General features: G+C 55.5%; 1 protein-coding gene, 1 long non-coding RNA gene and 1 other non-coding gene across 3 annotated transcripts; 1 reads left to right on the top strand and 2 right to left on the bottom strand.

Moving 5' to 3' along the window:
- The first annotated feature begins 427 nt into the window (after window positions 1-427).
- LOC138688760 (uncharacterized) lies at window positions 428-8,465 on the top strand. Its single transcript, XR_011327608.1, has 3 exons — window positions 428-562; window positions 1,558-2,119; window positions 8,280-8,465. It is a non-coding gene; the product is annotated as an uncharacterized lncRNA (long non-coding RNA).
- LOC104320796 (caspase-7) lies at window positions 484-3,543 on the bottom strand. The gene is made up of 4 exons (XR_011327607.1): window positions 3,225-3,543; window positions 2,906-3,078; window positions 866-1,007; window positions 484-750 (listed from the first exon to the last, which is right to left on the bottom strand). It is a non-coding gene; the product is annotated as a caspase-7 (transcript).
- RETSAT (retinol saturase) lies at window positions 4,311-12,121 on the bottom strand. The gene is made up of 11 exons (XM_069801245.1): window positions 11,773-12,121; window positions 11,068-11,250; window positions 10,138-10,379; window positions 9,286-9,487; window positions 8,495-8,692; window positions 8,277-8,396; window positions 7,376-7,514; window positions 7,101-7,210; window positions 6,641-6,807; window positions 6,142-6,301; window positions 4,311-5,658 (listed from the first exon to the last, which is right to left on the bottom strand). The coding sequence occupies exons 1-11, from the start codon at window positions 11,930-11,932 to the stop codon at window positions 5,513-5,515; spliced, it is 1,827 nt and encodes a 608-aa protein (XP_069657346.1). The 5' UTR covers window positions 11,933-12,121; the 3' UTR covers window positions 4,311-5,512.
- Window positions 12,122-12,243: the final 122 nt, after the last annotated feature.

Raw genomic sequence — 12,243 nt, 5'->3', positions numbered from 1 at the left:
GCAGGGCAGCAGTATTTTCATTATGGGTAGGACACCAAGTAGACACAGCAGCTTTGCCTCTCTAAGACAGAAGTCCATGGCCTGTGAAAGTTTGTTTAGATTAAAAAAAAACCAAATGGGTGAGATTGCATTTGCAAGGTTGGAGCTCTTTCGTGTAAGAAAATTGGGGAGAAGGAGGTTTATGTCCCCCTCCAGAGCTGCGGGTAGCCGTGGTGTGGGGCTGCTGCCATAGGGTGTTTGGGTGTCACTGCACCGTCATGTGCTTAAATCAGATGCTTCTGCTCTGCAGAAGGTCCCATGGTAAGATCTGCTCCAGCTGCACTTGGCTTGTTAAAACCTCCCCCCGGTAGCTCCGGCACATCCTGGCTTGAGCCAGTCGCCTTTCCAGAGGGGTTTTCTTGGTTTCCTTCTTTGTCTTTTTTTCTCCATGCATGGCAGGGGACTTCTTGCAGCCAAGCTGCTGCTCTTCACCCCTTGGGCTTTTCTGAAGAGCTGGCAACTCTCAAACACCATCTGCCTCCTCTGCGATGGGTGCCGAGAAGGGGAAGACCTCCTGCAGCAGGTTGGTGACGAAGCAGGGCATCTCCTTGCATCCCTCATAGGTGCCCCTGGCCTGGCAGCAAAAGGCCACCTCCCAGTTAATGCGGGTCATGAGGAGGTTGAGGGCCAGGTGACGTTCCTCTCCCTCCAGGACTTTGAGCAGGGCCTGGAGGAACATGGATCCAAAGACATTGAGGAAGGCCACGTAGCCTGCAGAATGTAAAGGAAGGAAAGAAACGTTGGCTGTGCTGTGGCCCTGTGATGGCAACGTTTCCAAAAGGAAACTTTTTCGGCCGGTGCTGGTGTGTCAGGGGCTTTCCCTTACCTGGGCTGCAGGCGAACATCACAACAGTTTGGGGAGGGATGGAGAGGTAGTCTGAGAAGCAGTCTGGCTCGCAGTCTGGCTTGGGCTCTCCGCTGTCACATTCCACAACCACCCCCTGGTCGAATTCTGCCCCCCGGCAAGCCTGCGGGCAGAACAGCTGTCATGAGCTTCCCCCTGCTTTGCTCTCTCCCTGTTGTCTGTGTCCAGGGCAAGCCTAAAGCTCCTGGGGTCTTTGGGGGCTCCCTGTGGACCTGTAGCCCCCTCCCCAGGTCAAGCCTACAACCCATCCCATGGTGCAGAGGCCCTCCTAGCTCCCGTTCCCCAAGTCCTACAGCCCCACATCGTTCCTCTCCCATCTCCATACCCTTCCCATCTCATCCGTCCACCATCCTCTTCCCTTCTCATCCACTGCAGCTCAGCTTTTCCAGGCCTCTCTTGCAATAAGCCTAGAGATGGGGCTCCCTCCTCTCTTCCCCATGCATTTCTCGTGAACCTGGTTCCCCTTCTCTTTGCATGTACCCCTCCCCTCCATGGAAAATGCGGTGCTGCATGTGCGAACCCAGAAATACACCTGGAAACACAAGAGTCCACTGGGAAGGTGCTGGCAGGGATTCCCCTTGGGTCTCAGCCTGCAGGCAGCCCAGTTCATGCACAGTCCTCTATTCTACGTGATGGTTTGGTCTTTCTTGCAGGGATGGAGTACTGGGCTGGTGTTGGGAAGGCGCTGGAGAGGGACTAGAGCTCTGAGGGCATGTTTCACACCTACCTGGAGCCACCTCTGCTGTGACATGTTGGTTGGGACCAGACCAAATGCCAGCGGTGGACATCTCCCAGCATTAGGGAGAGGGGAGCATGTCCTCACCTCTCCCCGTGCAAACTACCTGCCAAATGCCAGCAGTAAATCCTTGCTCAGGATGTGGCCCGCAGAGATGCCTGCAAGCAAATGGGCTGCAACACCCTGGCACTGAACAGCCCAGAGAGGTGGATGGAGGCCACCGGGAGCCATGGGGACCCGAGAGCCATGGTAATGCTGAGAGGAAGCAGTCCTTCTCTTCCAGCCTAGGCTCTGGGCACCCTCAGCCCTACGGTGTTTGCTCTACGAGGACAGCGTTCGTCAGCAGGAGCACAGCTTTTGCCTGCTGATCGAGGTACCCGGACCAGTCTCCGGGTTTGTTGGCTTGCCTGGAGGATGCCCCCGGCTGTCACTGCTTCCTGAACAGCAGCCAAGCCCCTTACCAGAAGAAAACGAATGCTGTGAGTCATTTATACTTGCTTTCAGGTGAAAAGATTTCTGTGTATTTGCATAATGTTTGCAGAGCTCACACTATCTGCTGGTATCCATCCAATTGCTGAATTATTTGTTTGTTCAGTGATCTAATCCTCCCTGTCAGATCAGTATTAGAGCATACTTCCAGGGCTCCTTTCCTGCAAGGCCATGTTCACACTCCTCTCTGCTTTGCTGCTTGGGAACCAGATGTGGGCTTTATTTTTTTCCCTACTACATCACCAGTTCACAGCTGGGCTTCTCCCAGCCCTACCCCAGGACTTTGCTGTGCCCAAATATCACAGTGATGGGATCTGAAGGCAGTTTTTACTGATTCATCTATATCCTGATGGTGTCTGGGAGGAATATTTGATCCCAGCAATGTCGTATATCATGGTGAACAATTTGGTTTCAGCACAGGCAGTCCAGAGGGTGCAAATCACTGGGAGAAATGCTCCTGTCTGGAGACACTGGGGAAAGGCCAAGGCTGTTTATCAAAGAAGGGCCACATGTATGGGTGATGACAGGCTGTGAGAGCAGTGTCTGCAGTGAGCAAAGAAACCTCAAAATCAGTGAAAGCATGAAAAAAGAGGTCTGGAGGGTTGTGGTGGGAAGCTGGGGAGCAACGAAAGGATCGAGCTCTTACATGGGTGTAGCAAAATCCACAATTAAAACAGACATACCCGCAGCAACCTCAAGCCTCATGCTTGTGCCAGTCTAATTCTGCACAAACTTAGCAAAAAAGGGATCAGATTATCATCCAGTAGCTGTGTTACCTGGATAAAGAAGATTTTGGGTATTTTGCTGAGCACCAGGCGCTTCTCTGAGGATAAAATCTGGAAAATCCGGGTCAGTTTAACCGGCTCTGAGTCGCAACCAAATATGAACCCTTCCTTTCCATGGCTGGAGATGACACTCACAAAGTACTCCCCGTGCTCGCAGCAGCATTCTGCAACGACACAGCCAAAGCAATGCCTTCGAGCATCGACTCAGGGTGTCGTGGAGGTTACTTAGACCGAGAGGTGGGATATGAGAGATGGCTGGGCTTGGGGTAAGATGAGGAGGGGGTTTAGGGGCTGGCAGGGGGACGCATACCTTGCTGGTAAAGGTCTTCTATCTCCTTGGCTGTCTTGTTATGCATCAGTTTCACCTTGTAGTTGAGCCGTGAGAGTACGTTGGAAAGCTTTTCCGCTTCCCTCTTGGCTCCTCTCCGGGTCCCAAACACCACATCACCATTGCTGCTGCAGAAATCGGTGTTGACGATGACAAGAGCCCGGCTTTGCCTTGGCTGGGACATACTGGGATGTCCCCTCGGATGGGTAGGTGGTCTCCAAACCCCCACTGCGCCAGCAGGGAGCTCAGGCTTGCCTAGCGGTGAGCCCCGAGTCCTCCTTCAGGAAGTCCAGGAGAGCATATCCTGCTCCGCTGGCTGACTCAATGCTGGCGCAGCTGATTTTCAAGGGCAAGGCAGGAGCAATGCCCTGTCACCTGCAAGATGGCACCTGGGCATGAGTCACGGGGGTAGGAGAAGGGCCATGGTTCACCCCTGGGTTCGGCGGGCATCGCCAGCTGCAAGAGGGCTGGGCTGGCACTGTCCAGCCTGGAGCATGTGGGGCATATGTTAGGAGGAAAAAAAAAAAGAGGATTTTGTTGTTGTTTTTTTTTTTCTCCAAAGGAATGGTGGGGGAGGTTGGAGAGTGATGGGGGATGGGAACACCTGCATTGCGGGAAGCACCAGGAACGATGAGGCGATCCCTCCCTGCCTTTCTCACTCTGTCTCTGAGTCCTGGTTTCCCCCAAAAGCCAGGCAATTCCTGCTTCCCATCGCTAACCCCAGGGAAAACGGCCTCTTCCAGCTTCCCCCACGAGCTCCTCGCAGGGCTTTTTGGACAGTGTTGCCTAACCCTGCCCACTCCCAGCGAGGCGGTAGGCACTTGCCAGCTGGTTTTACCTGCTTGGAGTACCCAATTATGGCACTTCTGCAATTATTCCTCCCCAAAAGCAGTCTGTGCTGGTGCAGGAATAGACCCCAGCAACCTGCTCACAAGGATGAATCTCAGCTGCATCCTTTCTCTCCTTCCCTTCCCAAACTTGCTGACCTGGAGTGTTGAAAAGCAGCCCTCTCACGTCACCCTAACCCCAGGCCTGCTGATCCTACATCACAAGGTGCGAATCACAAGATGCTTGTTATTATTTTATTTCTTTCTGGTCTTGTGCTTCCCTTCCCATTCGTAGAGGGCTTTGATCGTCTTCCCAAGCTTTTCCCAGCAGACAGAAAGGCTATGCTTTTTTTAATGCTAAAGGAGTGGGTGTTTGCACCGTCGCACGTCTCTGAGCGATGGGGGGTAAAGCAGCACCAAAATATCAGCAGCATTGCAGGGCTGAGGGGCTGCATCATGGTCCTGCTACTCTGCTGCAGCAAGGTATGACTTTGAAAGCACTGTACAGCTAGCAAGCACCATTGCTTTTAAAGAGCTTTAAATCTGGCTTAAATCCCTCCACGCCTGGCCTTGGCCTGCCAGAAGGACCCACTTACTCCACCAACCCATTGAGCCAGGAGCTGGCACCTTCCTGAAGGACCATGTCTGTGAGCCTCATCTGGGCACTTTCATTAAAACACAGCGATGGGGCTTGGGTTGGTGTGATTTTTTTCCCCCTTGCTGAAATGCAGACGGTGCCCGTCCAGCAGCTTGCAGGGGTTTACCAAACCTGCCTGATGCTGCCCGGACAAGCCCATGCACGGCCCTGTCTTGGGGAGGTGCTGCTTCCTCTGCCTCCGCAACCCCCAGGGCTGCCGAGCTCCACATGGAGCTTAATGAGCCCAGTGAAGCTTCAGGAGCCCAAGTCGATGCCAAAGCTGCTGTCTGAAAGGGGGAAAGCATCCCCATGGGGCTTGCTCCCCTTGACCCAGCAGGTCTGGGGGTTGCAGGTGAAGGTTGATGCTCTTCCAATGGTCCAGGCAGCTCTCGGACACTGGGGGGGATCAAGTGACCATGGGTGTTGTTAGTAGAAGCTGTTGTGTTTTGCCTTCTGGTGCAGCCTGGTTTTTGGGGTTGCCTTGACTTCTCTCCTGGCCACTGCTGCACACGGCAGCTCTTGGAGCACCTCTTCCCTATGCTGGGAGGGAAGCCTCAAAAGGGCGGCCAGGGATCAGCACTGGCTTTTACTCACTAGTGGCGGATGTTGTGGTGGAAGGAGGTGAGCTCTAGGTAGGTAAGGTCCAAGGCAAGCTGGCTGGAAATGGGAATGGTGTCTTCCTGGGCTGTAATCCTTTGGCTTCGTGTTAGAGAAGGATGTGCTACAGGTGATTTACAGCAGAAAATAAGGGGGTGATCCGGTGAGCTGGGGGGAAAGGGAGGTCCTGGCTGGTGGGACAGCAGGTGTTAGTCCTTCTTCTTAGCATCGGTAGCCTGCGTGCGCTTTTTCAGCTGTGCCACGTCGACATAGATGTTGCGCTTGAGGACAGCGCTGGCGCAGATGAAAGCTCCTTGCAGAGCTCCCACGAAGCCGCCCAGGCACAAATCCTGCCCTGGAAGAGAGTGGAAGACAGTGATGGCAGTGGCTGTGGTGGGGACCTGTGGGCAGCCCGCGCTCTCTGTTCCCAACTGACCCTCAATGCTGCTGGACACCACCATTGCCATCCATCATCTGCTCTCCCCACCCTCCAGCTTCCCGCACGCCATCCCTTGGGTTTGAACCCATGAAACCCCTCCGTTTGACCCCTTCCTTCTCCCCAGCAGGGAAAGGGTCTCATGCTGCCCAGCTAAAATAAATCAGCGCTGGGCAAGGAGACAACGTCCAGGAGCTGGAGGAGGCACAGCCTTTTCCTCCTCCTGTTGGGACCATGCAGCTCCACTTAGACATGCTCCAGCGGCTCTTGCATTGCCCTATGGCATGGCAGCAGCTTGTCCCCTTATTTCATTGAAGGACTGAAGGTTTTCTCCCCCTGTATCCTGCTTCCCCAGAGGTGTCCTAATCTGAAAGCGTGGTGTCTGGGTGGTGGCCATGGTACCTGTCAGGTAGAGGTTGGGGACAGCCGTCTGTGCCCTCACGGTAGCAATGGCTTCAGCTTGCAGGCGGGCGATGCTGTGGTCAATGCCGTAGATCTCGCCCTTGGGGCTGGCAATGTAGTGCTGGTTGGTGAGGGGCGTCCCTCCAGAGATGTACTCGATCTGGGGGGGACAAGGGGACAACGTGGTCTGCCTGGGGTAGGTGTGATGGTGTGGGGTGTCACACTGTGCTCCAGAAAGCTGTTTTTGTGGGGTACAGGCTGCGACGGGTTTCCTTGCAGACCCTTGCATGGTGGTTCTGGCCAGGTTTGGTCCCAGGATGGTCCTGGAGGATCATTGTACCCCCAGCTTGCATGTGTGGTCAGGAGGCAGCAGCGACGGGTTGGTGCTGGACCTTATGTCCAGCACACCCGGACCCTGCTCCTGTGTTTGCAAGACGGGCCTGGGTAGACGGAACCCAGGAGAGGAACTGGAGGACCTGCAAACCCCAGGTTTCCTCACCCTGTCCTCAATGCGAGGGTAGAGCTTGAAGACAACCTGCATGATGGTGTCCACAAAGGTCTTCTTCAACTCCTCATAATCATCTCCCCGTTTTTTGACCTGCTCATCCTTCCACTCCTCAAACCACTCATATTTGGTGAAGGTCACGATGGCCAGCGTGGATTTACCTGCAGCAGGACAAGGTCGGGGCAGTTGTCCCTCTGACCACCCTCATGCCACCATTTCCTTGCCACAAACCCAACCCTCCCCATGCAAACCCTTGGGATGTCCCCAGGTCTCTGTGGTCCCATATCCTTCGTCCAGTTATCTTGAAGACCACTTTCCATGAGCAACCTGCTCAGCAGCTTTGATCATGGCTATTTTAGGAGAAACTCCTCATTTGCAGTCATCAAACAAACCAAACCCCAGCAAGAGTTTTCAAGCTGCTCACAAGTGTTCATGGTTGGGCTTCAGCCTGTACCTGGGTGCCTTGTTTCCCAGGTGGGGTCCTTGGCCGATGGGCAGGTGACAAATATGACAGGGATGTTCTTGGCAGCTGCTTCTCTGGAAGAAGCCAGGTAGCGATTCATTCTGCAGAGAGATGCAAGGATTTGGGTGGGTCTTGCTGAAAACCTTTCCCTGAATACTTGTTATGGCCAAATCCCCGTGCAGCAAGGATCTGCCAAGAGCATTTTCTGAGTCACCACCCATCTCCTTACGCTTAATGAAGCATGTCTGAGGTGAAGCCCAACCTACATTTCATCCAGGTCATTTCCTGGGTACATGAAGTAGTTGGTGGGCTCCAGCCCCAGCTCTTCCCTCGAGCCATTAAGACCTACGAAGACGGTGAAACCCCCTTCACCATGTGTTGCCATGCGAAGCTGAGACTGGATCTCTGTGATACGGAGGAAAGAAGAGGAAAATTAGTATTTTCTGGGATCCTCAGCTACAGAGAAGTGGTTTCTCCTAGAAGAAGCCCTCCCCATATCTACGTTGCTCGCATGTTAGCTTATAAAACTGGTTTATCTCAAAACATCCTGTGTGTGCTCAAGGGGTGGGACTGCAGCTCCTGCAAACTCTAAGGAAGGCAGTGGCACTGTGATTTACTATAGGGGATGGTTTAGGGTACCCTTGGCTTGAGCTTTTGCTGGATTTAATGACCTTCTCAGATTCAAATGCTCTCCTGCTCTGCAAACATTGAATGGTTGTAGACCAGGACCATAGCATTGCCCAGAAAGCTTCCACCCAACCATGCCCACTTTCACCCAGCTGTGCCTTCTTCTACCCAGCCATGCCCAGTTCCACCCAGCCATGCCTCTTCCAAAGCAGCAAGTAGATTTTGTGGCAGCACTAAACCCAGCTTTACATGGACTTTTCACCAGCTTTCACAAGTTCTGGGGGGCTACACTGTGTTTTTTTGGGAAACTGAGCAGCAAGTCAGGGCTTTACTAACTATGGCTAGTTTTGGCAAACTAATTTAGGCTCGATTAAAAACCCTGCAAAGAAACATGTGGCCAGTGATGGTTTTGAATGCTGCAACACGAGCCATGGGTTTTTGCTGATTTCTAAGAAATAATTATAAAGAAGCCAGTTTCTGATGTTGCTCAGAGGGGGATTAATGCCATAACCCCAATGAAACCCAACGCTGCCATTTTACCAGGCAAAGCCCGCGCCTCCGCCGGCAGGAGCCGTTCGTAGGTGTTGAAGATCCCAGCATCCGAAATGATAACAGGAGCAAAGATGTTCACCAAATCTTGGCCTTTCTTGACGCTCACACCTGGAAGGGAAAGGTGAGGTGGGGAGGAATGGCTCGGTTAAAAAGCAACACCATGGTGGGGAGAAGCTACACGTGCCCCATCCTGTCCCAGCACTCACCGCAGGCTTTGCCCTCGGCATCCAGCAGGATCGTCTGCACTGCTGCCTTTCCAAACACATTTCCTCCAGCTTTCCGGATAACGGGAATGATGTGGAAGGCAATTTCCCCAGCCCCCCCTTTGGGGTACCACGCGCCATGGAGGAAGTGGTTCACCAGGATGCTGTGCATGGAGAAGCTGGCCTTCGAGGGGACCACGCCTGAAAAAAGGGGCAGCTTAAGATGGGTTTGTGGTGAATCGTGGTTTTGTGGCTTATCCTGAAGTTTTTAGGATGAGGAACGCCTTGCCCTCGGCTGGACACGATGCTGTAAGAAAGGATGGAATGAGAAACGATGGGTCATCAGTACCCGGAGGAGCAGGGAGGGCATCAGACATGGGTGGCAAAGCCCGTGGCTCTTTTGCAACTGGGGGCCACGAGCAAACCCCCAGGGCAGATGGAAGGGAAGGGGAAGGCTCAGGGTGAAAGTGTTACAGTGAGGCCAGGGTGGTGCGTGCCAGCACAAGGTCAAGGGTGGGTAGATGTTCCTTTGTGTAAGAGGAGCAATGCTGCCATGCTGTGAAGCTGAAGGATGCGGAGGGAAAGAGATGAAAGCTAGCAACAGGGACAACCAGCTGCTGGCTTGGGGACAAGGGTGCTGGCAGAGCATCCATGCACGTAGCATCCCTCACCCACAAACCGCACAGCCATCACCCTTATAAAAGCAAAGAAAAAAGGGTTTTCTTGCTTTTTTTTTTGTTCCTAAAGGGTTTAACTTCACCTCCATGGCACCCTGAAGCCTCCTGGCTACCTACCGTAGGTGGGGAAGATGTAGCTGAAGACGGCCCTGAGCTCGTGGTTGGTGGTGAGACCATCCACCACCTCCTTCAGGCTGTGTGATGCCAGCCGGCAGAAGGGGCTGAGCCGTGGCAGCAGCCCCGAGCGGCACAGCAGCGTGGCCAGCACCCGGGGGATCATTTTCAAGACACCCACCAGCATGGTCCCTCTGCCGACACTCTGCAGGAGGGGAGGATGTTGCTGAGCATCTGCCGCCAGGGGGGCTGTGGACAACCCCAGGGTGGGCTGGAAAGATGCTCAAAAGCATCTTTTTCCCCTTAAATTTATTGCTTGGCCAGCAGAGAGGCGACAGCATCTCTTAAGAGCTGCATCCCAGCGAGGCATGGGCAAGGTGAGTGCTTCCTCCCCCAAGAAGCTCCCCTGCAGTGCAGGCTCTCAGCCTTTGCAGTGGTTTTGAAGCATAATTAATGTTAATTTAGCACTGTTTCGATAACAATTGCAATCACCCCACTGGCTGGGAGGTCCCAGAGCATCATCCCATGGTGTTTGGGGAGGGGGTGTGTGTCAGGTCTCATGGGGGTCCCAGCACATCCCGTGGGACCACAAGCATCCACGGGGAGTGGAGTTACAACTCTGGGTGCAACGCCGGGTTTTTGAGGCAGAAAAGGGAGATTTTTGATGTTTCCCAATGCTTTTGGAGCCAGGTGGGGGCGGATTTTGAAAGCCGCTATTCTCTGCAGTTGCCCAATATCTGGGTGTCGGGGGGGGGAGTGGAAATTTCCCCTCCTCGCTTGACCCCTGCAGAGAGGGACCAGAGCCAAAAAAATCCCCCCATCCCCTCCCTGCGGTGAAGCCAAAGCACCCTCTACCTTCACCAGCCGCTCAAACTCATCGATAGCGGCCCCCTCCCCGGGAAACTGCTCCTTCAGGCCTTGGAAATATTCCTCCTTCCCCGAATAGATGCGATATGTCCTGCCGCTGCCAGGCTCCCCCAAAACCACAGTGTCGTAGACGGCCGGTAGCTGAGCCCACTCCAGCTGCCCCTCCGTCAGCTGGTCCACCATGAAACGGATGATGGAGCCCTCCTGCATCTGCCCCACATAGTGGATACCTGGAAGATGTATTTTTGGTTTATTTTGGTTTTTTTTTTCCTTTTTTTTTTTTACATCCTATCACATACCCCTGGCATGCACAGGACCCTCCTCTTATTTCTCCACCCCCACCCCAGCAGCTCTGTACAGAGGGGAAAGGGAAAAGCTGGGAAACACCTGCCTTCCACTTTAGGTCAAAGGGAAAACCAAGCGCTCGCTGTTGTGTTTTTAAGCAGCTTTTAGGAATTTTGTTAAACATTGATATTTTTCCTTTCTGTATTGCCGTAAATAATTAATCCCATGCAGTTCAAGGGATGTACAGAGCTGGACTTTGTCTTGCTGGAAGGAGTTTGCCAAGGGAGACGTGTACGGGAAATTCTATAGGGGCTGAGCTGGATACGGGGAATTTTATAGGGTTTTGGCATTACAGCAACTGGGCGTGACCAGCAGCACCTCATCCGTCAGCAGGAGGATTTTAGGGCAAGGGAAGGTGTGTGATACCACGTCGCTCAGGCAGAAAAAGCGCTTGTATAATGCGGGGCGGGTGCTGGGGATGCCCGCTCTGGGTCCCCACGGGTGTTTTGGGTGCGATTCCTGCCACGGTCATCCCCCCCTCTCCCCAGTGCCCCCACCCTGTGGCTGAGCGCCCCACCACCACCTTTGAGCCAGAGGTGAATCTGGGACCCCAAATGCCGGTGGGGGCCGTACCGGTGTCAAACTCGAAGCCCTTCTCGCTGAAGGTGTGGCAGCAGCCCCCCAGCTTCCCGTGCTGCTCCAGCACCAGCACCCGCTTGCCCGCCTTCGCCAACAGCGCAGCAGCTGCCAGGCCCCCGATGCCGCTGCCCACCACGATGGCATCGAGCCTCTCAGGGACTTTATCTGCTGAGAAAACTGGGGGGGGGGGGGGGCGGCATCCTCAGTGGTGGGATGTGGCACCCCCCCCGAGTGGGCGCACAGTGCCCAGCGGGTGACCCCAAAACCTTGCTGGGGGGTGATGCCACCCCTGGGGGGGTCATGCTGCCCCAGGGGGTGATGCCACGCCAGAGGAAGATGCTGTGCTGGGGGGTGATGCCACTTTGGGGGGGTCATGCTGCCCCAGGGGGTGATGCCAACCCGGGGGGGTGATGCTGCACCGCGGGGGGGGGGGGGTGGGAGTGGATGCTGGCCCCTGGGGGGTGATGCCACCTCGTTGGGTGATGCCGCACCGGGTGCAGATGCCACTGTGGGGGGGTCACGTTGCCCCAGGGGGTCACGCCGTGCTGGGGGAAAGATGCCACCCACCGCAGCGGGTGATGCTGTGCCAGTGGGTGATGCCGCCCTGGGGGGTTAATGCCGCCCCGGAGGGTGATGCCGCCTCGGCGGAGCGCAGGGACGGGGCGGGGGGTCCCGCGGAGCGGGGGGGGAGCCCCGTACCTGTCTTGACGACCGTCCTGCGGGCAGCCTTGTCGGTGACGAGCGGGGCGGGCGGGCGGCGGGTATCGGCGGCGAAGGGGCTGGGGCCGCCTCCCGCCCCCCACGGGAACCGGGAGAGGAGGAGGAGGAGGGCGAGGAAGAGCAGCGCGTACAGCCACATGGTGCTGCGCCCGTCTGCCGTCGCGGCCCCGAAGGTAGCCCCGCTCCGCCCCGCCGGGAACGGGCGGGCGGCACCGGAACGGCCCGGGGCGGGCTGGGAGCTGGCACCGGGAGCTGGCACCGGGCACCGGGAGATGGCACCGGGCACTGGGGGATGGTACTGGGAGCTGGGAGCTGGCACCGGACACTGGGAGCCAGTACCGGGCACTGGGAGGTGGCGCCGGGAGCTGGGAGATGGTACTGGGAGATGGTACCGAGCGCTGAGAGCTGGCACCGGTACTGGGAGCTGGGAGATGGCACCGGGAGCTGGTA

This window comes from Haliaeetus albicilla, chromosome 13 (genome assembly GCF_947461875.1).
Source record: "Haliaeetus albicilla chromosome 13, bHalAlb1.1, whole genome shotgun sequence".
Lineage (NCBI taxonomy): Eukaryota > Metazoa > Chordata > Aves > Accipitriformes > Accipitridae > Haliaeetus > Haliaeetus albicilla.
This window is presented reverse-complemented; position numbering and strand designations above follow the sequence as displayed.